At 49.7% G+C, this 23,819-nt stretch overlaps 1 protein-coding gene across 1 annotated transcript in view; it reads left to right on the top strand.

Moving 5' to 3' along the window:
- LOC309552276 (transferrin receptor protein 2-like) overlaps positions 1–23,819 on the top strand; it is a 104,659-nt gene that overhangs the window by 51,108 nt on the left and 29,732 nt on the right. The window contains exons 7-9 of the mRNA XM_082253171.1: positions 5,149–5,271; positions 5,350–5,427; positions 23,296–23,435. Coding sequence (XP_082109297.1) covers positions 5,149–5,271; positions 5,350–5,427; positions 23,296–23,435 — 341 coding nt within the window. The remainder of the gene's footprint in view (positions 1–5,148; positions 5,272–5,349; positions 5,428–23,295; positions 23,436–23,819) is intronic.

The following is a 23,819-nucleotide window of genomic DNA, read 5'->3' as shown; positions in this document are numbered from 1 at the left end:
GGGACTGGTCTCTGTATTGTACCTCACCCACCCGGGACTGGTCTCTGTATTGTACCTCACCCACCTGGGACTGGTCTCTGTATTGTACCTCACCCACCCGGGACTGGTCTCTGTATTGTACCTCACCCACCCGGGACTGGTCTATGTATTACACATCACCCACCCGGGACTGGTCTCTGTATTGTACCTCACCCACCCGGGAAAGGTCTATGTACTGCACCTCACCCACCCAGGACTGATCTATGTATTGTACCTGACCCACCCAGGACTGGTCTCTGTAGTGTACCTTACCCACCCGGGACTGGTCTATTTATTGTACCTCAGCCACATGGGACTGGTCTCTCTATTGTACCTTACCCACCTGGGACTGGTCTCTGTATTGTACCTCACCCACCTGGGACTGGTCTCTGTATTACACCTCACCCACCCGGGACTGGTCTCTGTATTGTACCTCACCCGGGACTGGTCTCTGTATTGTACCTCACCCACCTGGAACTGGTCTCTGTATTGTACCTCACCCACCTGGGACTGGTCTCTGTATTACACCTCACCCACCCGGGACTGGTCTCTGTATTGTACCTCACCCGGGACTGGTCTCTGTATTGTACCTCACCCACCCGGGACTGTTCTCTGTATTGTACCTCACCCACCCGGGACTGGTCTACGTATTGTACCTCACCCACCCAGGACTGGTCTCTGTATTGTATCTCACCCACCCAGGACTGGTCTATGTATTGTACCTCACCCACCCGGGACTGGTCTCTGTAGTGTACCTCACCCACCCAGGACTGGTCTCTATTGTACCTCACCCACCCGGGACTGGTCTCTGTATTGTACCTCACCCACCGGGGACTGGTCTCTGTATTGTACCTCACCCACCTGGGACTGGTCTCTGTATTGTACCTCACCCACCCGGGACTGGCCTCTGTATTGTACCTCACCCACCCGGGAAAGGTCTATGTACTGCACCTCACCCACCCAGGACTGGTCTCTGTAGTGTACCTTACCCACCCGGGACTGGTCTATGTATTGTACCTCACCCACCCGGGACTGGTCTCTGTATTGTACCTCACCCACCCGGGACTGGCCTCTGTATTGTACCTCACCCACCCGGGACTGGTCTCTGTATTACACATCACCCACCCGGGACTGGTCTCTGTATTGTACCTCACCCACCCGGGACTGGCCTCTGTATTGTACCTCACCCACCCGGGACTGGTCTCTGTATTACACATCACCCACCCAGGACTGGTCTCTGTAGTGTACCTTACCCACCCGGGACTGGTCTATGTATTGTACCTCACCCACCCGGGACTGGTCTCTGTATTGTACCTCACCCACCCGGGACTGGTCTCTGTATTACACCTCACCCACCCGGGACTGGTCTCTGTATTGTACCTCACCCACCCGGGACTGGTCTCTGTATTGTACCTCACCCACCCGGGACTGGTCTCTGTATTGTACCTCACCCACCCCAAGACTGGTCTACGTATTGTACCTCACCCACCCATGACTGGTCTATGTATTGTACCTCACCCACCCAGGACTGGTCTATGTATTGTACCTCACCCACCCGGGACTGGTCTCTGTAGTGTACCTCACCCACCCGGGACTGGTATCTATTGTACCTCACCCACCCGGGACTGGTCTCTGTATTGTACCTCACCCACCCGGGACTTGTCTCTGTATTGTACCTCACCCACCCGGGACTGGTCTCTGTATTGTACCTCACCCACCAGGGACTGGTCTCTGTTTTGTACCTCATCCACCCGGGACTGGTCTCTGTATTACACATCACCCACCCGGGACTGGTCTCTGTATTGTACATCACCCACCCAGGACTGGTGTATGTATTGTACCTCACCCACCCAGGACTGGTCTCTGTATTGTACCTCACCCACCCGGGACTGGTGTATGTATTGTACCTCACCCACCCGGGACTGGTCTATGTATTGTACCTCACTCACCCAGGACTGGTCTTTGTATTGTACCTCATCCACCTGGGACTGGTCTCTGTATTGTACCTCACCCACCCGGGACTGGTCTCTCTATTACACATCCCCCACCCGAGACTGGTCTCTGTATTGTACCTCACCCACCCGGGACTGGTCTCTGTATTGTACCTCACCCACCCGGGACTGGTCTCTGTATTGTACCTCACCCACTCGGGACTGGTCTCTGTATTACGCATCACCCACCCGGGACTGGTCTCTCTCTGTATTACACATCACCCACCCGAGACTGGTCTCTGTATTGTACCTCACCCACCTGGGACTGGTCTCTGTATTGTACCTCACCCACCTGGGACTGGTCTCTGTATTACTCATCACCCACCCGGGACTGGTCTCTGTATTGTACCTCACCCACCCGGCACTGGTCTCTGTATTGTACCTCACCCACCCGGGACTGGTGTCTGTATTATACCTCACCCACCCGGGACTGGTCTCTGTATTGTACCTCACCCACATGGGACTGGTCTCTGTATTACGCATCACCCACCCGGGACTGGTCTCTGTATTGTACCTCACCCACCTGGGACTGGTCTCTGTATTACGCATCACCCACCCGGGACTGGTCTCTGTATCACACATCACCCACCTGGGACTGGTCTCTGTATTACGCATCACCCACCCGGGACTGGTCTCTGTATCACACATCACCCACCCGAGACTGGTCTCTGTATTGTACCTCACCCGGGACTGGTCTCTGTATTGTACCTCACCCACCCGGGACTGGTCTCTGTACTTTACCTCACCCACCTGGGACTGGTCTCTGTATTACGCATCACCCACCCGGGCCTGGTCTCTGTATCACACATCACCCACCCGGGACTGGTCTCTGTATTACGCATCACCCACTGGGGACTGGTCTCTGTATTGTACCTCACCCACCTGGGACTGGTCTCTGTATTACGCATCACCCACCCGGGACTGGTCTCTGTATTGTACCTCACCCACCTGGGACTGGTCTCGGTATTGTACCTCACCCACCCAGGACTGGTGTCTGTATTACACCTCACCCACCCGGGACTGGTCTCTGTATTGTACCTCACCCACATGGGACTGGTCTCTGTATTACGCATCACCCACCCGGGACTGGTCTCTGTATCACACATCACCCACCTGGGACTGGTCTCTATATTACGCATCACCCACCCGTGACTGGTCTCTGTATTGTACCTCACCCACCCGGGACTGGTCTCTGTATGGCACCTCTGTATCTCTGTATTGCACCTGCCTACAGGTCTCCTGGTCTCTGTATTGCACCTGTCTACAGGTCTCCTGGTCTCTGTATTGCACCTGCCTACAGGTCTCCCAATCTCTGTATTGCACCTGCCTACAGGTCTCCTGGTCTCTGTATTGCACCTGCCTACATGTTTCCTGGTCTCTGTATTGCACCTCCCTACAGGTCTCCTGGTCTCTGTATTGCACCTCCCTACAGGTCTCCTGGTCTCTGTATTGCACCTCGCTACATGTCTCCTGGTCTCTGTATTGCACCTCCCTACAGGTCTCCTGATCTCTGTATTGCACACTGACACTTTCTATAAGGTAATATGCTCTGTACTGCACACTGCAACCAAGGACTGGTCACTGCATTGTACTGTATATAAGCCAGGAGGCACTGAGCTCCATATTATATACTGGACATCTTCTGAGTGTGCACCTACCCAGTGGCGTAGCCTGGGTTGTCAGCGCCCAGGGCAAGGTAAGTAATTTGCGCCCCCTACACAAATCTACTAGATCACTACACAGACTACTACACTGACACCTACACTGACCTAGCTGACCACTACACAGACCTACCTTATTCCTACACTGACCTACCTGATTACTATACTGCCACCTACACAGACCTACCTGACCACTAAACAGACCTACCTGACAATTACACTGACCACTACACAGATCTACCTGTTTCCTGCACTAACCTACCTGATCACTATACTGACACCAACAGAGACCTACCTGACCACTACACTGACCAACCTGATCACCACACTGACCTACCGAATTACTATACTGACAATTACACAAACCTACCTGACCACTACACAAACCTACCTGACCACTACACAAACCTACCTGACCAATACACTGACCACTACACTGACCTACCTGTTTCCTGCACTAACCTACCTGATCATTATACTGACACCTACAGAGACCTATATGATCATTACAGAGACCTACCTGATTCCTACACTAACCTACCTGATTACTATACTGACACCTACTTCACCACTACACAGACCTACCTGACCACTACACTAACACATATACTGGCCCCCCTTCACTGACCCTTCTTCCCTGCCCCTCCTTCACTGACCCCCCTTCATTGACCCCCCTACACTGAACCCTTCACTAACACTACACTGACCCCTTCACTGACCCCCCTACAGTGACACATACACTGGCCCCCCTTCACTGACCCTTCTGCCCTGCCCCTCCTTCACTGACCCCCCTTCACTGACACCTACACTGACCCCTACACAGACACCCTCACTGACCCCCCTAGGCTGGCCCCCCTACACTGACCCCCCACACTTACCCCCCCTAAACTGACCCCTACACTGACCCCCCTACACTGTCACCTACTTACCCCACTACACTGACCATGTCCACTTCCCTGGGCCCCAGGCCAGCAAAGGAACTCTCACCGGTGTTGTCTCTGTGCAGTCAGTCAGGCCGAATCGATGGCGCAGGCCAAACTGCCTCCTGGAATGGAAGCATGCGGCTGGAGTAGACAGCAAAGCCGCTGCTTCCTCTCTGCCGCTCCTCCCACAGGCGGAGAGCATTTGATATCACTCCGCCTGTGAGCCGGACCTACAAAGGATGTAGCGGCTCCCTTCTCACACACTGCAGGCTTGAGACTGAGAGAGATGACTCAAACTCACTGACACTAACAGCAGTTATATTGCCCTAAGCTTGCGGGTGTCCGTGAGCTCAGGACGGAAAGCGGGAGACACCCGCGACTTGCGGGAGACATGAGATGTCTGGAATGCGCCCCCCCAAAATTTTGCGCCCGGTGCGGCTGGCCCCCCCCAGCACCCCCCCACGCTACGCCACTGCACCTACCATACTGTGTATCTGTCTCTACACATACCAGACTGAACTTATGTATTATATATGTCTCTCTATATACCTCCAGGCAGGGCTGGTGTACGTAAACTATGGGAGGAAGGAGGACTTCAACTTCCTGAGTACCTGGGGAGTGAATGTCACAGACAATCTGGTGATTGTGAGGACGGGGTCTATTACCTTTGCGGAGAAGGTGAGCAGTGGGTTCCTGAAGATCCACAAATATATTCATACTGCACACACATTGATTTCTCCTCATTGTGGCTTTTAGGTGTACAACGCTGAGCGGGCCGGAGCCGTGGGTGTCCTAATATTCACAGACAGGCATGATGCTGCAGTATATGGACATGTGAGTACTACAACTTGGGGTATTTTTATAAAATAAAATTACATATCAATTCTCCCAGTTTAAATGCATGTAAAGTGCCTTAAAAAAGTATTCATACCCCTTTACATTTTCCACATTTTGTCATTTTACAACCAAAAACGTAAATGTGTTCTATTGGCATTTTATGTGATAGACCGACACAAAGTGGCACATAATTGTGAAGTGAGTAAATAGAGTCCACCTGTGTGTAATGTAATCTCAGTATAAATACAGCTGTTCTGTGAAGCCCTCGGAGGTTTGTTACAGAACCTTAGTGAACAAACAGCATTGGGGCCAACCCAAGACATTGTGCTGCCTGGGTCCAAGAATGAAACGCTGCCCCCCCCCCCCCAAAAAAAAAAAAAAAAAAGAAATCATGCCCATCCAGCAAAGAGGCATTTCTATAAAGTAAAGAGACATCCCCAAATCGTAATGAGACAGCCCAATAGAGCAGAGACATCCCTATATATTTAGCAAGAGGCATTTCCATAAATTCAGCAAAGGGACATTTCCATGAAGCAAAGAGACATCCCCATTTAGTAAAGAGGCAGCCCCATATATTCAGCAAAGAGACATGCCCCCTCCAGCAAAGAGACATGCCCCCTCCAGCAAAGAGACATGCCCAATCCAGCAATCAGACATGCCCAATCCAGCAAAGAGACATGCCCCCTCCAGCAAAGAGACATGCCCAATCCAGCAATGAGACATGCCCAATCCAGCAAAGAGACATGCCCAATCCAACAAAGAGACATGCCTAATCCAGCAAAGAAACAACCCCAGTCCAGCAAAGAGGCATGCCCCTTCCAGCAAAGAGGCATGCCCCTTCCAGCAAAGAGACATGCCCAATCCAGCAATGAGACATGCCCAATCCAGCAAAGAGACATGCCCAATCCAACAAAGAGACATGCCTAATCCAGCAAAGAAACAACCCCAGTCCAGCAAAGAGGCATGCCCCTTCCAGCAAAGAGGCATGCCCCTTCCAGCAAAGAGACATGCCCAATCCAGTAAAGAGACATGCCCAATCCAGCAAAGAGACATGCCTAATCCAGCAAAGAGGCATGCCCCTTCCAGCAAAGAGGCATGCCCCTTCCAGCACAGAGGCATGCCCCTTCCAGCAAAGGGACATGCCCAATCCAGCAAAGAGACATGCCTAATCAAGCAAAGAGACATTCCTAATCCAGCAAAGAATCATCCCCAGTCCAGCAAAGAGACATGCCTAATCCAGCAAAGAGGCATGCCCCTTCCAGCAAAGAGAAGAGACATGCCCAATCCAGCAAAGAGACATGCCCCCTCCAGCAAAGAGACATGTCCCCTTCCACAAAGAGACATGCACAATCCAGCAAAGAGACATGCCCCTCCCACAAAGAGACATGCCCCCTCCAGCAAAGAGACATGCCCCCTCCAGCAAAGAGACATGCTCCCTCCAGCAAAGAGACATGCTCCCTCCAGCAAAAAGATATGTCCCCTCCCACAAAAAGACATGCACAATCCAGCAAAGAGACATGCCCCTCCCACAAAGAGACATGCCCCCTCCAGCAAAGAGACATGCCCCCTCCAGCAAAGAGACATGCTCCCTCCAGCAAAGAGACATGCCCCCTCCAGCAAAGAGACATGCTCCCTCCAGCAAAAAGATATGTCCCCTCCCACAAAGAGATATGCCCCCTCAAGTGAAGAGACATTCCCCCTCCAGCAAAGAGACATGCCCCCCCTTCAAAGAGACATGCTCCCTCCAGCAAAGAGACATGCCCCCTCCAGCAAAGAGACATTCCCAATCCAGCAAAAACATCAGCTCAGCTCACAGATATATGAATTGTGCAGCACCACGAAAGCCCCCACTTTGTGTCGGTCTATCAAAAAAAATCCCAATAAAATACATTTATGTTTTTGGTTGTAACATGACAAAATGTGGAAAATTTCAAGGGGTGTGAATACTCTTTCAAGGAACTATACATTTATTCGTTGTGAATGGGGCAAAAAATATAAATAAATAAAAGAATGGTATTAGGCTATTTTCTGTGCTGGTTGAATGTTCCTCATTGATTTAAAATGGAAAATACTGCATTTGGCCATAAGACATACTTTGCACCATTAAGTGGCCAAATGCGTTTCCCATTATAAATCGATGAAAAACATTTGACTAGCACAGGAAATAGCCTAATTCCCTCCAACAGGGGTCCTAATCCTTCCCCTCTCCATGTAAAATCCAGGAAAAGATTAGGGTATAAGGCTTAGAGCTAAGGGTTAGGTCGAAGGTAACTGCAGGCTTTAACAAGGAGACGTGAAATACTGGGTGAATGCGGAGTGAATTGGGTAAAGATAATTTATAGGAAACTTCATTAAGTTTCCTCTTGACCGGAAAGGGTCCAATAAACCTGGGAGCCAATTTCTTAGATGGACAGGCTAAACGGAGGTTAGTTGTAGACAACCAAACCTGGTCACCTGGTTGAAGAATCAATTCTCCCCTTCTTCTTCTGTCAAAGATCTTCTTAGATGCCGTTTGTGCCTTAAGTATGGCTTCTTGCAGTAATTTGCTGTTGCGAGCAAAGAAATCAATAGTGTCCTGTACTGCGGGGACTCCAGAGTCAGAAGGGATATCGGGCAAGAAGGATGGATGGAAGCCGTAGTTTGAGAAGAATGGAGATTGTCCAGTAACGGAATGTTTAGCATTATTATAGGCAAACTCGGTAAATGGCAGCAAGGCCACCCAATCGTATTGAACAAAGGTGGTAAAACACCGAATGTGGGTGGTAAGCAGAAGACAAGGATAATTCGATCTTCAACAGACTGCATAATGCTTTCCAGAAGCGGGAGGTGAACTGCACCCCTCTGTCAGAGACAATATTTGCAGGTACCCTGTGAAGCCTAACAATCTCTTTTACGAAGACTTCTGCAGTTTCCTTGGCGGAGGGAGTACCCCTGAGGGGCAAAAAATGGGCCATTTTAGACAATCGGTCCACAACAACAAAAATGGCAGAGCATCCCTTAGAAGGAGGAAGTTCCACAATAAAATCCATGGCGATCATCCTCCACGGTCTGTCAGGAACTGGAAGTGGTCTAAGGAGGCCCCATGACTGACTTCTCGCGGGCTTGCTTCGGGAACACACAGCACAGGAAGACACGTAGTCCCTACAACTTTTTTCCAGGTCGGGCCACCAGAATGTATGCTGCAGCAAGTCAAGGGTCTTACGGACTCCAAAGTGACCTGCCAAGGGATGGTCATGACAAGAACCCAGGACAGACATTCGGACATCTTCTGGAACGAAGATCTTGTCCCCAAACCATAGCAAACCGTCCTTAGGTACCAGAGAAATTTCAGGAAGACAGGGAATACTCGCAGAAGCCTGTTTAATATGAGCCATCAAATTAGTTAAGGGAAGAAGAAAGTTACCTTGAGACAGGATGGTGTCAGGTACAGGAATTTCCTTAGGGTCATCGAATATGCGGGAGAGTGCATCCGGTTTGATGTTCTTGGAACCAGGTCGGTAAGTAATAAGAAAGGCGAACCTCGAAAAGAACAGAGCCCACTGTGCCTGGCGTGGTCTCAGCCGTTTGCCAGATCTCAAGTATTCGAGGTTCTTTTGGTCGGTGAAGATAAGGATGGGATGTGCTGCCCCTTCGAGAAAATATCGCCACTCCTCGAGTGCCGCCTTGATGGCCAAAAGTTCACAATCGCCCACATCATAGTTTCTCTCTGCTGGAGAGAGTTTGCGGGAAAAGAAGGCTACAGGGTGTACCAAGTCTTTAACTCCCTGTCTTTGGGAGATAACAGCCCCTACAGCCACTTCTGAGGCATCCACCTCAAGGAGGTAAGGTAAGGTGGGATCAGGGTGTCTCAGGATAGGAGCAGTAGTAAACAGCTTTTTCAGGACAGAGAAGGCGGTCTGGGCTTCAGGGGACCAATGGAAGCGAATGTTCTGCTTGGTAAGCTGTGTGATAGGGGAGATGATGGTAGAGAAACCCTTAATGAATTTCCTGTAGAAATTTGCAAATCCCACAAAGCGCTGCACCCCTTTTTTGTCAGATGGAGCCGGCCAATCCAGAATAGCTGAAACTTTTTGAGGATCCATCCTTACTCCTTCTGTGGATATGATCAGGCCCAAGAACTGGATGCTTTTCTGTTCAAATTCACATTTCTCGGCCTTAGCATAGAGTCCATGTTGGCGGAGGCGGCCGAGAACGTTCCTGACGTGCTCCCGATGCTGGTCCAGAGACGCAGAAAAGATTAAAATATCGTCTAAATAGACAATTACTAAGGTGTCAAGCCTATTTCTGAAGATGTCATTTACAAAATGCTGGAATGTAGCCGGGGCGTTGCAGAGGCCGAAGGGCATCACCAGGTACTCGAAATGCCCAAACCTGGTACGGAACGCCGTTTTCCACTCGTCCCCTTCGCGGATACGAACCAAATTGTAGGCCCCACGTAAGTCTAATTTGGTAAACAAGACAGCAGACCTTAATCTCTGAAAGAGTTCTGGAACCAAGGGGAGAGTATAGCGGTTTTTAACAGTGACTTTATTCAACTCTCGGTAATCCACACAAGGACGGAGAGAGTGATCCTTTTTTTCTACAAAAAAGGTTCCTGCTCCTGCTGGTGAAGTAGATGGGCGGATGAAACCCTTCTTTAAGCTCTCGTCCACGTATTCCTTAAGAACCTCCAACTCCCGTTCGGATAATGGGTAGATACGACCAAACGGAATCTCGGCCCCTGGAAGCAGCTCTATAGGGCAGTCATAAGGACGATGAGGGGGAAGGGTCTCAGCCCCGCGTTTGCTGAAAACGTCCAGAAAATTATGATAAGCCTCAGGCACGACAGAGCATAAATCTGGATCAGATTCTAGGCACAACAAGGCTCTGGAGGAGCTGAGAGAGTCAGGCAGGCAGGAATTCAAGCAGTTGGTAGACGGGAACTTGATGACTCCAGAGGTCCAGTCGATTTGGGGGTTGTGTGCCTTCAACCAAGGTAACCCCAAGATGACTGGAAACAAGGGGGACGTGATAGCGTCTAGGCTTATTAGTTCCTTATGGTCACAAGAGGAGATCATGAGGAGAGGAGGAGTCTTCTGGGTCACAGGTCCGGAACTGATGTGGGAACCATCAGCCATGAAGATGGTAAGTCCTTGGGTCTTAGGTTGAAGTGGAATACCCTGTTGAACAGCGAATGACAGGTCGATAAAGCAACTACATGCTCCGGAGTCAATAATCGCAGTTACTGGTATGGTACCTCCTGGAAGCTGAAACGAGACAGGGAAGGCTAGGTGAGAAGCACTGGAAGTGGATGCTGGACCACTGGATGGGGAGATGGAAAGGCACTTACGTAGCTTCGCAGGGCAGGAACGCACGTAGTGACCAGCTTCTCCACAGTACAGGCAGAGATTGTTCTGTCGCCGGCGGTGCCTTTCTTCAGTAGACAGAGCAGGTCTCCTAACACCAAGCTGCATGGGTTCTGGGACATCCGTAGCGAGGTTAGCAGGAGCAGAGCTGGTAGGAAACGGATTAAAGGAAGGGACGTGTACCGGGGCCGCGAACCGCGGCATCATGCAGGCCGGACGAGGCTGCTGGGTGGAACGTTCTGCACGGCGTTCCCGGAGCCAGCGGTCTATCTGAATAGCCAGATTTATTAGAGTCTCTAGGGCAGTGATGGCGAACCTTGGCACCCCAGATGTTTTGGAACTACATTTCCCATGATGCTTGTGGACTCTGCAGTGTAGTTGAGCATCATGGGAAATGTAGTTCCAAAACATCTGGGGTGCCAAGGTTCGCCATCACTGCTCTAGGGTGTCAGGAACCCCAACTCGGGCTAGCTCGTCCTTCAGCCCTTCAGACAGACCTAAACGGAACTGATGCCGTAATGCAGCGTCATTCCACTGGGTGTCGGAATTCCAAAGCCTAAAGTCTGTTACGTAGGCTTCCACAGCTCTTCGACCCTGCTGAAGCGCGTGCAGAGCAGCCTCAGCGGTGGAGGTTCGCTGAGGGTCGTCATACAGCTGGGCCATGGCACTGAAGAAAGACAATAAGGACTCCAGATGAGGACTGCGCTCTTCAATAAGCTGATGAGCCCAAGACTGTGGTTCATCCAGGAGCAGGGAGATAACAAAGCCCACTTTGGTTTGCCTCCAAGGAAAAAGTCTGAGGTTGCAGAGAGAAATATAATTCACATGCGTTGTGAAACGCCCTGAACTTGCCTCGGTCCCCTGAGAACTTTTCGGGTGTAGGGACCCGGGGTTTGGATGGCAACATCACTACCGTGGGACCTGGAGTAGGTTCTGCTGGTACTGAGGAAGAAGAAGCTGTTGTCACAGGGGGGATCCCAGGTGCAGAACGCATCCGTTCCTCCAGATGCATGTAGCCTTCCTTAAGGGTCTCCACGGCTTGAGATAAAGTTGTGAGATGCTGGCAGATACAACAGGTTTCAGGTTCAGGAACACAGGAGGAGCTGCAGATCAGACAGCGAAGACACTGTGCTGCTGAGGTGCTTAAATAAGGCAGCCTGTTGCCAATTAATGAAATTAGTCTGAGCTAGGTTAACCCTTAGGTTGCAGATTCATGACAGTACTTCAGTGTGCACAGGGAGCGTTCCTGACAGTGTGTGTCTTCATATAATATGGCCCCCGCATATTGATTTCCTTGCCGACACATAGAGACACTTTTCTTATGGCAGAGCTAGTAAGAGGGAGATCTTTCCCATCTTCCTGCTGGCACACAGAGTGATAATGTTAATGTGCATGGGGTGAGTAGGGTGTGTCCAGGCACACCTGGCGCACCCTTTGCGCACGTCTATTTGTTATGATAAGTGTCATAGTACTTAGTACTAGGCCAAAATATCAAATGTATCACAAGTATGATGGGAGACCAATAAGTTCTTACCTTCACCAAGATCTAGATGTGCTAGGGATCTGACATTTTGTGCACTGACTCTTCCTTCTCTACATATCCACCTCTTATGTTTACTCACTTCTCACATCTGTAGAACAGATCTTTAATACCATCTGCGTAGAAGCAGTGGCGTAGCGTGGGGGGTGCAGGGGGGGCCGGCCGCACCGGGCGCAACATCTGGGGGGGGCGCGCTCGCACCCGCAGCTCTGCCCTGCCTGGCTCACTTATTCTCTCACACTGCAGTGCTGGCTGTGGCGGCGGCGCTGTGCAAATCCGATCCGAGCCGCCGGGTCGCCGCCCACTGTGGAGGGGGGGGGGGCTGCCAGGCGTGCGGAGAGCGAGGGACAATCTGGGGGAGGGACAGTGCACTGCAGCGGCCGCCCAGCGCAGCGCTGAGCGCGGGAGCCACACCAGACCAGCCCAGGCAGCAGCAGCAAGAAGAAGCTGGCAGCAGCGGCAGGTGACACAGGCCAGACAAGGAGAGAGCCAGTGGCGACAGACGCAGGAGGAAAACCTAGGAGCCAGAGGACCTGGAGGAGAAGAGAAGACATAGCCTGCTGTGATCGGGTGCACCTGCAAAAAAAAGGTAGGAGTCACAAGTGACACAGGACAGGAGTCAGGACTGAGTATAGACCCCCCCTTACAGCAGGCCAGGGTGAGGTTAGGTCTGGGGTCCCCCATATAGAGCCCCCCCTTACAGTAGGCCAGGGTCCGGACCTCACCTCACCCTGGCCTGCTGTAAGGGGGGATCTATATGGGGGACCAGGTCCCCATGTAGATCCCCCCTTACAGCAGGCCAGGGTGAGGTGAGGTCCCCCATATAGATCCCCCCTTACAGCAGGCCAGGGTGAGGTGAGGTCCCCAATATAGATCCCCCTTACAGCAGGCCAGGGTGAGGTGAGGTAAGGTCCCCCATATAGATCCCCCTTACAGCAGGCCAGGGTGAGGTGAGGTCCGGGGTCCCCCATATAGATCCCCCTCACCCTGGTCTGCTGTAAGGGGGGATCTATATGGGGGACCTTACCTCACCTCACCCTGGCCTACTGTAAAGGGGGTGATCTATATGGGGGACGGGACCTCACCTCACCCTGGCCTACTGTAAGGGGGGATCTATATGGGGGACCTGGGATCTATATGGGGGACCTCACCCTGGCCTGCTGTAAGGGGGGATCTATATGGGGGACCAGGTCCCCCATGTAGATCCCCCCTTACAGCAGGCCAGGGTGAGGTGAGGACCCGTCCCCCATATAGATCCCCCCTTACAGCAGGCCAGGGTGAGGTGAGGTCCCGTCCCCCATATAGATCCCCCCTTACAGCAGGCCAGGGTGAGATGAGGTCCCCAATATAGATCCCCCCTTACAGCAGGCCAGGGTGAGGAGAGGTCCGGGGTCCCCCATATAGATCCCCCTCACCCTGGCCTACTGTAAAGGGGGTGATCTATATGGGGGACGGGACCTCACCTCACCCTGGCCTGCTGTAAGGGGGAATCTATATGGGGGACCTCACCCTGGCCTGCTGTAAGGGGAGATCTATATGGGGGACCTCACCCTGGCCTGCTGTAAGGGGGGATATATATGGGGGATCTCACCCTGGCCTTCTGTAAGGGGGGATCTATATGGGGGACCTCACCTCACCCTGGCCTGCTGTAAAGGAGGATCTATGGGGGACCTGCCCAGGCCTGCTCTAAAGGGGGATCTATAGGGACCCTGCTCTAAAGGGGATCTATGTCATAGATCCCCCCTTTAGAGCAGGATCCCCATAGATCCCCTTTAGACCTTTAGAGCAGGCCAGGGTCCCCATAGATCCCCTTTAGAGCAGGCCAGGGTCCCCATAGATCCCCTTTTAGAGCAGGGTCCCCATAGATTCCCCACTTTAGAGAAATGTCCCCATAGATTATATGGGGACCATTCTCTAAAGGGGGATCTATGGGGACCCTGCTCTAAAAGGTGATCTGTGGGGACACTGGCCTGCTCTAAAGTGCTTAGGGGGTAAGGGTTTCTTTAACGAATCTAGTGGAAGAGACTCAAGTGCTAAAATCTCGCAGGTTAGGGGGCGCAAATTACTAGCCTTGCCCCGGGTGCTGACAACCCACGCTACGCCACTGCGTAGAAGTATGCAGATTTGGAGGATTACCAGCTGCCAACATGACCTTGCTGGGTAAATGTTGCACCTCAGCCTTTTTGGGGGTGGGTGATGAAGCATGCTTCCATGTTTTACACATTTGTTTAGTCTCAGGATCATATAGATATACCCGGCTTTCATCCATGGTCACTAATCTGTTTAAAAATTCCTCCTCATCTTTGTGGTACAGGTCCAAAACGCTATGAACACATTCCACTCGTTGCTGTTTTTGGAAAGGTGTCAGTAACCTGGGAACCAATTTCTCTTGGCTCTAACTCTAAATCACCACGACCTACAAAAATTGTCATGCATATTACTAAGATATCCACCTATAAACCTGCAACATTTCAGATCTCCAGCACATCTAGATCATGGGGAGGGTAAGAACTTATTGGCCTCCTCTGATATTAGTGCCATTTACATCTTAATCACTTCCTACCCAACAAAGTCATATGACGTCATGGACTTTGAGTGGAGATATCTGAAAGAAGGGTGCAGCTACAGGCATCATTCAGATGTCTTCTTTTTCAGATCCCAAGCGCATCTAGATCATGGTAAGGGTAAGAACCTATTAGCTTCCCCTCGTATTAGAGCCATTTACATCTTAACCACTTCCCGCCCAATGACATCATATGACATTGTGGACCGTGAGTGGACATATCTGAAAGATGGGTGCAGCTACAGGCATCATTCAGATGTCTTCTTTTACAGATCTCCAGCACATATAGATCATGGTGAGTTTAAGAACCTATTTGCCTCCCCTCGTATTAGAGCCATTTAAAATCTAACCACTTCGGTCGTGGATTTTGAGTGGAGATATCTGTATGCAGATTTGGAGGAATACCAGCTGGCAACATGACCTTGCTGGATGAATGTTGCACCCTAGCCTTTTTGGGGGTGGGTGATAAAGCATGTTTCCATGTTTTATTCATTTCTTTAGTCTCAGGATCATATAGAAATACCCAGCTTTCATCCATGGTCACTAATCTGTTTAAAAACTCCTCCTCATCTTTCTGGTACAGGTCCAAAATGCTTTGAGCACAATCCACTCTTTGCTGTTTTTGGAAAGGTGTCAGAAACCTGGGAACCCATTTCTCTTGGCTCTAACTCTAAATCACCATGACCTACAAAAACAAAAATTGGCAAGCATATTACTAAGATATCCACCTGCAAAATTTCAGATCTCTAGCACATCTAGTTCATTGTGAGGGTAAGAACTTATTGGCCTCCCCTCGAATTAGAGCCATGTACATCTTAACCACTTTCCGTCCAACGACGTCATATGATGTCGTAGACTTTGAGTGGAGATATCTGTAAGATGGGTGCAGCTACAAGCATCATTCAGATGTCTTCTTTTATAGCTGGCGATTCCCTGCACCGTAAAAACAATTATAGCAGCTGTTCAGCCACTTGATTGTTTTTACAGGCGGTGGGAGGGGACAATTCTCCCCTTCCAGCTGGCCTCCGGTGCTTCTGCCGGCTCTCCTGTGTGATTGGCAAGCCGGAGAATGAATCTGCTGGCGGTGGCCATTTACCATAGAGCTGACCAAAGACCAGATGGTCCCTGGTCATCTCTACGACCTTCTGAGGCTGGGTGCGATGTTATGACGTCACGTCCGGCCTCACCAGCTGGGAAGCCGAGATTTATTTTTTTATCTCAGGCTTTGCAGTCTAGAGGAGAGATGTGGGGTCTTATAGACCCCACATCTCTCCATAAAAAGGACCTGTTATGCCCTATTCCTATTACAAGGGATGTTTGCATTCTTTGTAATAGGAATAAAAGTGATAAAAAAATAAAAACTTTAAGGGAAAGTGTAAAAATAAAGCCTAGAAGAGAGATCTGGGGAATTATAGACCCCACATCTCTCCATAAAGAGGACATGTTATGCCCTATTCCTATTAGAAGGGATGTTTACATTCTTTATAATAGGGATAAAAGTGATAAAAAAAATAAAAATTTAAGGTAAAGTGTAAAAATAAAGCCTAGAGGAGAGATCTGGGGACTTATAGACCCCACATCTCTCCATAAAGAGGACCTGTCATCTTTATTCCTATTATAAGAGTTTAAATTTTAAAAGGAATAAAAGTGATAAAAAAAATGTAAAAGGAAAGTGTCAAAATATAAAAATAAAATAAATAATAATAAAAAAAAGGTAAAGTGAGTGCATATGCACGTCGTGCCCGCAGAAGCAGAATCAAACGCATACGCACATCACTCCCGCATACCTAAACGGCTTTTAAGCCACACATGTGAGGTATATCCATCATCGTTAGAGCGAGAGCAATAATTCTAGCCTGTACCTCCTCTGTAACTTTATAAAGGTGTAGTGGTGTGCCCCTTTATCCAGATGCAGGTGCAAGTCCCTTTAACTCAATTCCCCATAATCCTCTGGGCTCCCAGTATCCCCTGAGTTCCAGGACATGCCCAGGGAGTATAAATGCCAGCTCCGCCCAGCTTCCTGGGCTCAGAGAGATCCTGCCTGATGGGACAGCAGTGACTGGGCAAGTGAGCTGTCCCCAGGTGCTGGGTCATCAATCGATCAGTCTGGTGTGTGGGCCTCCAGCAGTGAGCACAAGAGCACACAGTATTTATCCAAGCCCCAGTCACTGGAGAGGACTCTGTTACAGTCCATGTGGAGAAGTTGTCCAAGCAGTCGGTTGGTCCTATCTACGGCCCCCAGAGCCTCCTGACCAAAGTCAGCATCAGCAGTGCCTGTGTGAAGTCTGTGCCAGCAGGAAATACCCTCAACTCCCAGTCTGCTGAATGAACGATTAATCTCTGGGAACACGTGAGAATATGCAGATCTTTTCCTATCTGTAAACTGAACTCAGAACACTCTGCCGCCATCTAGTGGCCATTACTAGAACTGCAATATAATTGTTTGCACACGTTTTATGAATATTTCTCCTTTCCTCATATTGCTGTTTTGTACTGCAAACCACTGTTCACATGATCTCCTGTGTAATCTACGTTCCACATTGTTAAGTAAAAAAAAAAATTGCACATCACCACTGGTCTGATCATTGGCTGATCATTGGCTGATACCATTACATAACACTTGGCGTCACGAACAGGATCAGCCATGTCAGTCAGTGGTGAGGGAAGCAGCACTGAGGGTGTCAAACAGTCTGCCATAGCTTCCCTATTGCTGGCAGGATTGCTACCACAGCAACTGCCTAAGTACACAGGACCAGATCAGGACTTGGATGACTGGATTAGGAGATTGCGGGGCTTGATCCGGTCATATGGGGTGCCACCCACACAGCAGGCAGATCTGGCCATTAATGCCCTTGAAGGGGAAGCAAGGAAGTTAATTTTGCACCTTCCAGCAGAGGACCAGGATTCCCTAGACAAGATAATCAGCCGCTTGGAAGCAGTGTATACCCAACCGGTTGCATTAGGGGATCTTAGGGCTCGCTTTATCAGTAGAAGGCAGAGAGTGGGAGAATCCATTCCGCAGTACGCTCTGGAACTGCAGGATATAGCAGCCGAGATCCGACGCAATGAGAGGAGGCGAGCAGGACGTGCTGGCTGGAGTGATACAGACGGGTGGCTGAAGGATCAGTTTTTGGATGGACTTCTGTCTGACAAAGTCAGGGAAAAGCTACAAGAAAAGGACAGAAGTAACCCAAACTTGAAATTCCACGAAATTTTAGAAGCAGCTATCCTGTATTCAGAGCCCAGACGTGCCAGTGTGGACGTTCTCATGGCCAGCACAGGGGATAAACCATGTAAACTGCCACAAACTGAACAAATAGCTCCATGGGAGGTGGCCATCCACAAGCTGACAGAAGGAATGGCCCAGCTCCAGATAGAACTTGCCACGCTGAGGCGTGAGTGAGATAATCCAAGGGGGCCAAGGGAGAACATCCCTTCATGGAGAAACCGATCACCGCCCCGCCGGCGACCAAGAAGGGAGAGGTCACCCTCCCCATGTTGGGGCTGTCAACAAAAGGGACATTGCTTGAGGGACTGTCCTGATCAAATATCAAGGGGGCCATTAAACCCAGAGCGCCCCGCCGCTAGGAGTCAAGCAGTGGGGCGGTCCAGCAAAACGACTCCCCAGTCACACACGGAGGACGTGGGGGTCGATTGCCCTGTGGTACATGGGTACTTCGATGGCCAAGAGATCGAGTGTCTCTTCGACACTGGCTCCCAAGTCACTATTCTACCAGAACCTTTGTTCCAGCAATACTTCCCAAAGAAGAAAATGAGTCGAGATACCCCATGGTCCTCACTGACAGCTGCCAACGAACTTCCTATAGAAGTGGTTGGGATTACCTGGATGAAGGTAAAACTGTGGGGACAGGACCTTGGCCAAAAAGGTGTGGTGGTTACACGTGTATCCGGAAAAGGACAGCCGCAGGTGATATTGGGCATGAATATCATCCAGGGGCTGAAGCCCGAGCTGTTGAAACGATGTCCTACCCACCTGGGACCACCTAAAGAAATTAGAAATCTGCTTCTTACCTTGGCAGCACTAAAGGACAAACACGTGGCCAATGCCCTATCACGGTACCCTTCAGTACAACCACAGCGAGATGTGGATGAAGAGGCTGAAGAAGAAGAAATTCCACTCGTAATGAGGGCTAGACCTAATAGTCAACCACGGGTGGACCTCATCCATGTATTGAAAGAGTATAACTGGGCGGAAATACAGAAGAATGATCCTGTGATTGCCCCAGTAAGAGAAGCGATGCAGTTACAGCGGTGGCCCAGTAGAAGAGAAAGATCGCGACTGCTGCCAGAGACACAAAAACTGTTGGGTGAATGGTCACGTTTCCTCTTGAGAGATGGCATATTGTATCGCAGAATAATGTTCCCCCATGACTCTTCGGTAACCTGGCAGGTCGTACTGTCACGGGCCAGAGCTAGACAAGTGGCAGAAAGAATTCATGTGGAAGGAGGACATTGGGGTGTCCACAAGACATTCGCCTGGTACAAAAGGCAAGCCATGTGTGTGGGGCTGTTCCAGTTGATTAATCAGATATCTCAGCACTGTGCGGTATGTTCCGTGACAAAAGGGGCTGAGGCCCAGGTGCCTCCCATGACTTGGAACACGTCTGCCCCATTGGAAGTACTAACAGTTGAATTTCTCACCCTTGACATGTCAGAAGATGGACATCGCTATGTCCTTGTTATGGTGGATCACTTTACTAAGTTTGCAGTAACCGTGCCAACTCATGACCAGACTGCAAAGACTGCAGCCCAAGCAGTGTGGAAGCATTTCTGTCTCCCTTATGGCTGCCCTCAGAAGATACATTCAGACCAAGGGCCCTGCTTTGAAAGTGAGTTCTTCCAGGAATGGTGTCACTCCTTAGGTGTCAAAAAGACACATATGACCCCATACCACCCACAGGGTAACGGAGCATGTGAGAGGTTTAATAGTACCCTGACACAGCTGTTGAGAGGACTGGCCCGTGAGAAACTAACCAGATGGACCCATTACTTGGCTGAAGTGGTTTGGAAGTATAACCATACTGTGCACTCAGCGACAGGTCGCTCTCCTTACCATGTGATGTTCGGCCGTACTCTTGGGGGACCCACAGATCTATGGGGTGTTGTCCCCACTGAAGAAATGGAGTATACTCCAGCATCCTGGATTCAAGAGTGGAGGCGACGCCTGTCAGAAGTCCAACAGTTCGTAAAGGATCGAACCTGGGTGGAACAAGAAGAGTCAGGAACGGAGGTCCATGACCTGAAACCTGGAGACAGGGTCCTGAACCGGCGCAAAGGTGCACATCAGCAGGGTAAGCTACAAACTCCATGGGAGGAAATGCCTGGAGTTGTGTTACGGCAAGACAGGCCAAGACGGTTACACCGCAGGCTCCTTAAGCCTATTGAAAGCTACAGGGAGATTCATGGGAGCTCATCTAGAGAGCCAGAAGAACAGGTTTCAGAGCCACCAGTAACAACCCCAACAGAGAATCAGTGTTGGCTATTCCCTGTTCCCCCACTGCTACCTCCAAGTCTCTCAGGAGAGATTACAGGTACAGACGATGCCGTACAGCCCAATGATTGCCCAGCTCAGATTCCTACTCCTGCTGTGGAGCCCTCTGACCCACTGTCTACGGAGAGGCCTGAAAGTGAGGATGCACCTTTGCCTGCTCCTGGAGAAGAGCCTGAACCTCAACCCTTGAGATGTTCTCAGAAGCGCAACTTTGGGAAACCACCTGAATGCTTTGCACAAGAGGACTTTGTATGGTCTGTGAACTTGCCTGGGATCGCAAGTTCAAGTGGGGTGGAGTGTAGTGGTGTGCCCCTTTATCCAGATGCAGGTGCAAGTCCCTTTAACTCAATTCCCCATAATCCTCTGGGCTCCCAGCATCCCCTGAGTTCCAGGACATGCCCAGGGAGTATAAATGCCAGCTCCGCCCAGCTTCCTGGGCTCAGAGAGATCCTGCCTGATGGGACAGCAGTGACTGGGCAAGTGAGCTGTCCCCAGGTGCTGGGTCCTCATTCGATAAGCCTGGTGTGTGGGCCTCCAGCAGTGAGCACAAGAGCACGCAGTATTTATCCAAGCCCCAGTCACTGGAGAGGACTCTGTTACAGTCCATGTGGAGAAGTTGTCCAAGCAGTCGGTTGGTCCTATCTATGGCCCCCAGAGCCTCCTGACCAAAGTCAGCATCAGCAGTGCCTGTGTGAAGTCTGTGCCAGCAGGAAATACCCTCAACTCCCAGTCTGCTGAATGAACGATTAATCTCTGGGAACACGTGAGAATATGCAGATCTTTTCCTATCTGTAAACTGAACTCAGAACACTCTGCCGCCATCTAGTGGCCATTACTAGAACTGCAATATAATTGTTTTCACACGTTTTATGAATATTTCTCCTTTCCTCATATTGCTGTTTTGTACTGCAAACCACTGTTCACATGATCTCCTGTGCAATCTACGTTCCACATTGTTAAGTAAAGTAGAAATTGCACATCACCACTGGTCTGATCATTGGCTGATACCATTACATAACAAAGGTAACCTGTAAAATTTTTTAAAGCGTCGCCTATAGAGATTTTTAAGTACTGTAGTTCTTCGCCATTCCATGAGCATGCGCAACTGTTAAAGCATGACCGTTTAGGTATCTATTTACTCAGCGTAACATAATTTTTTTGTATTATGCAAAAATCTGGCTAACTTTAGTGGTTTAACCACTTTACAACCGGAGGATTTTGCTGTCTTCCGTCCAGGCCACTTTTTGCGATTCGGCGCTGTGCGACTTCAACTGACAATTGCGCGGTCGTACGACGCCGTACCCAAACGAAATTTACGTCCTTTTTCTCCCACAAACAGAGCTTTCTTTTGGTGGTATTTGATCACCTGTGCGATTTTTACTTTTTGCGCTATAAACAAAAAAAGAGCGTTTATTTTGAAAAAATAACAATATTTTTCACATTTTTTTATATGAAATTCCCCCCAAAAAAGATGTAAAAACCAATTTTTTTAAAAGTTTTTGGCCAATTTGTTTTATGCTACATATGTTTGGTAAAAAAAATCGCAATAAGCGTATTTTGATTGGTTTGCGCAAAAGTTATTGCGTTTACTAACAAAGGGAAAGATTTCTGTCATTTTTGGTGTTTTTTTTTTAACGCGTAATGGCGGCGATCTGCGATTTTTTTTGCGGGACTGCGACATTGCGGCGGACAGACCGGACCCCTGACTGACATTTTTGACACTTTTGGGGGTACCAGTGACATTACTGCAGTAATCAGTGCTATATATATGCACTGTTACTGTAAAAATGACACTGGCAGGGAAGGGGTTAATTTTATTGGAGAGGGAGGGGTTAATGTATGCCTGGTGCTTACTGACGTGTAGGGGGGGAGGTGACTGTGTGATTCATGGACAGATCGGATGTCCAGCTATGCTGAACAGTCCGATCTGTCACTCCCTGTCACTATGGAGATCCGCCCGCTGTGTTTACACACAGCGGGCGGATCTCCAGACTCGATCCCCGACGATCGGGTAAGAGCAGCGGCGATCGCCGCTGCTCCTCCCCTGGCCCGACTCCCGCTGTGAATGAAAACAGCGGGAGCGAGCCTCCGGCGGCGCGCAAGCGCCGCCCAGAAGGGGAGGAGTCCAGTCACGTTAATACTACGTGACTGGACGGGAACGAGCCACTCTGCCGCAGTAGTATTACCGTGAGCGGTAGTAGAGTGGTTAAAAAAAAAAGGGTTTAAAAAATTGCAGCGCAAATACTGTGCGACATAAAAAGTTGCAACGACTGCCATTTTATTCCCTAGGGTCTCTGCTAAAAAAACATATATAATGTTTGGGGGTTATAAGTAATTTTCTAGCAAAAAAAATTAAGATTTTCACATGTAGGAGAGAAGTGCCAGAATTGGCCTGGGGGGCAAGTGGTTAAGCTTTGTTGACACTTGCGGGCCAGGGGGGCTGCAAAAAATACGATGGTGGAGCTTCGGTTTTAACTCCCCCCCCCCCCCCCCCGATTGCCTATCTTGACCTTGGTAGCTTGATGGAGTGTCCACGGCAAAAATTATACCCCATGTTCTCCTTCAGAGGGCAGTATTGCCACTAAGAGAGTTAATGGGGCCACGCCGAAACGCGTGTAATGTGAAAGGCTGTGGCCTTTAAAGGGTTAAAACATGTCTCCTCATCCCAGCCACCTGTCAACTGCCCTCTGAAAAGACATCCACTGTGCATCACTATTCAGAGGGGCGGCAATCACGGCTGACATATAAACCAGTCCTTAGTGGGTGCATTAAATATTTATTGGTGCCGAAACTTCACGTTTTGTTAAAATGTTATCTTTATACCCCCACAAACTCCCGAACCAATGTTCATTTTAGAAGACACATTGCTCCAATTAACTCCTCCCCCTTTGCCGCTTTCTTCCAGGTTCACTTCGGTACTGGAGACCCTGCCACTCCCGGATTCCCATCATTTAACCACACCCAGTTCCCGCCTTTCAAATCCTCGGGACTGCCTAAAATACTGGCTCAGCCAATAGATAAAGCCGTAGCTCTGTCTTTACTCAGGTACTGAATGCTTGCATTGCAAATCTGAAAACGTTTTTGGGGCTGATGTATGACAAATGTGCAAGAAAAAAAAAAATTGCAACCAATCAGCATCCGGCAGGTCAATAAATCCAGTATTCTGATTGGTTTCCTTTTGCAGGAAGTGAAGTGGGGCAGGGTTAAAACTTGCTGTCCATGCCTTCTGTCCTGATGATGACCACTCACCTATTTAGACATGTAGGGTTCATTTTTTTTCTGAATTGAAATTTTGATGAATTTTCCAGTACCAAAATATCCAAATTACAATAGTAATGAATTTAAATGAATCAGAGCTAACGAATGAAAATATTGGACAAAATTTGAATTCTAATAGTTTTTGAATGGAAGTAGAATAGTTTTTACGAG

This window comes from Pelophylax lessonae, assembly GCF_965119305.1.
Source record: "Pelophylax lessonae genome assembly, chromosome: 4".
Taxonomy (NCBI): Eukaryota; Metazoa; Chordata; class Amphibia; order Anura; family Ranidae; genus Pelophylax; species Pelophylax lessonae.
Note: the sequence above shows the minus strand (reverse complement) of the source record. Positions and strands in the feature narration are given on the sequence as shown.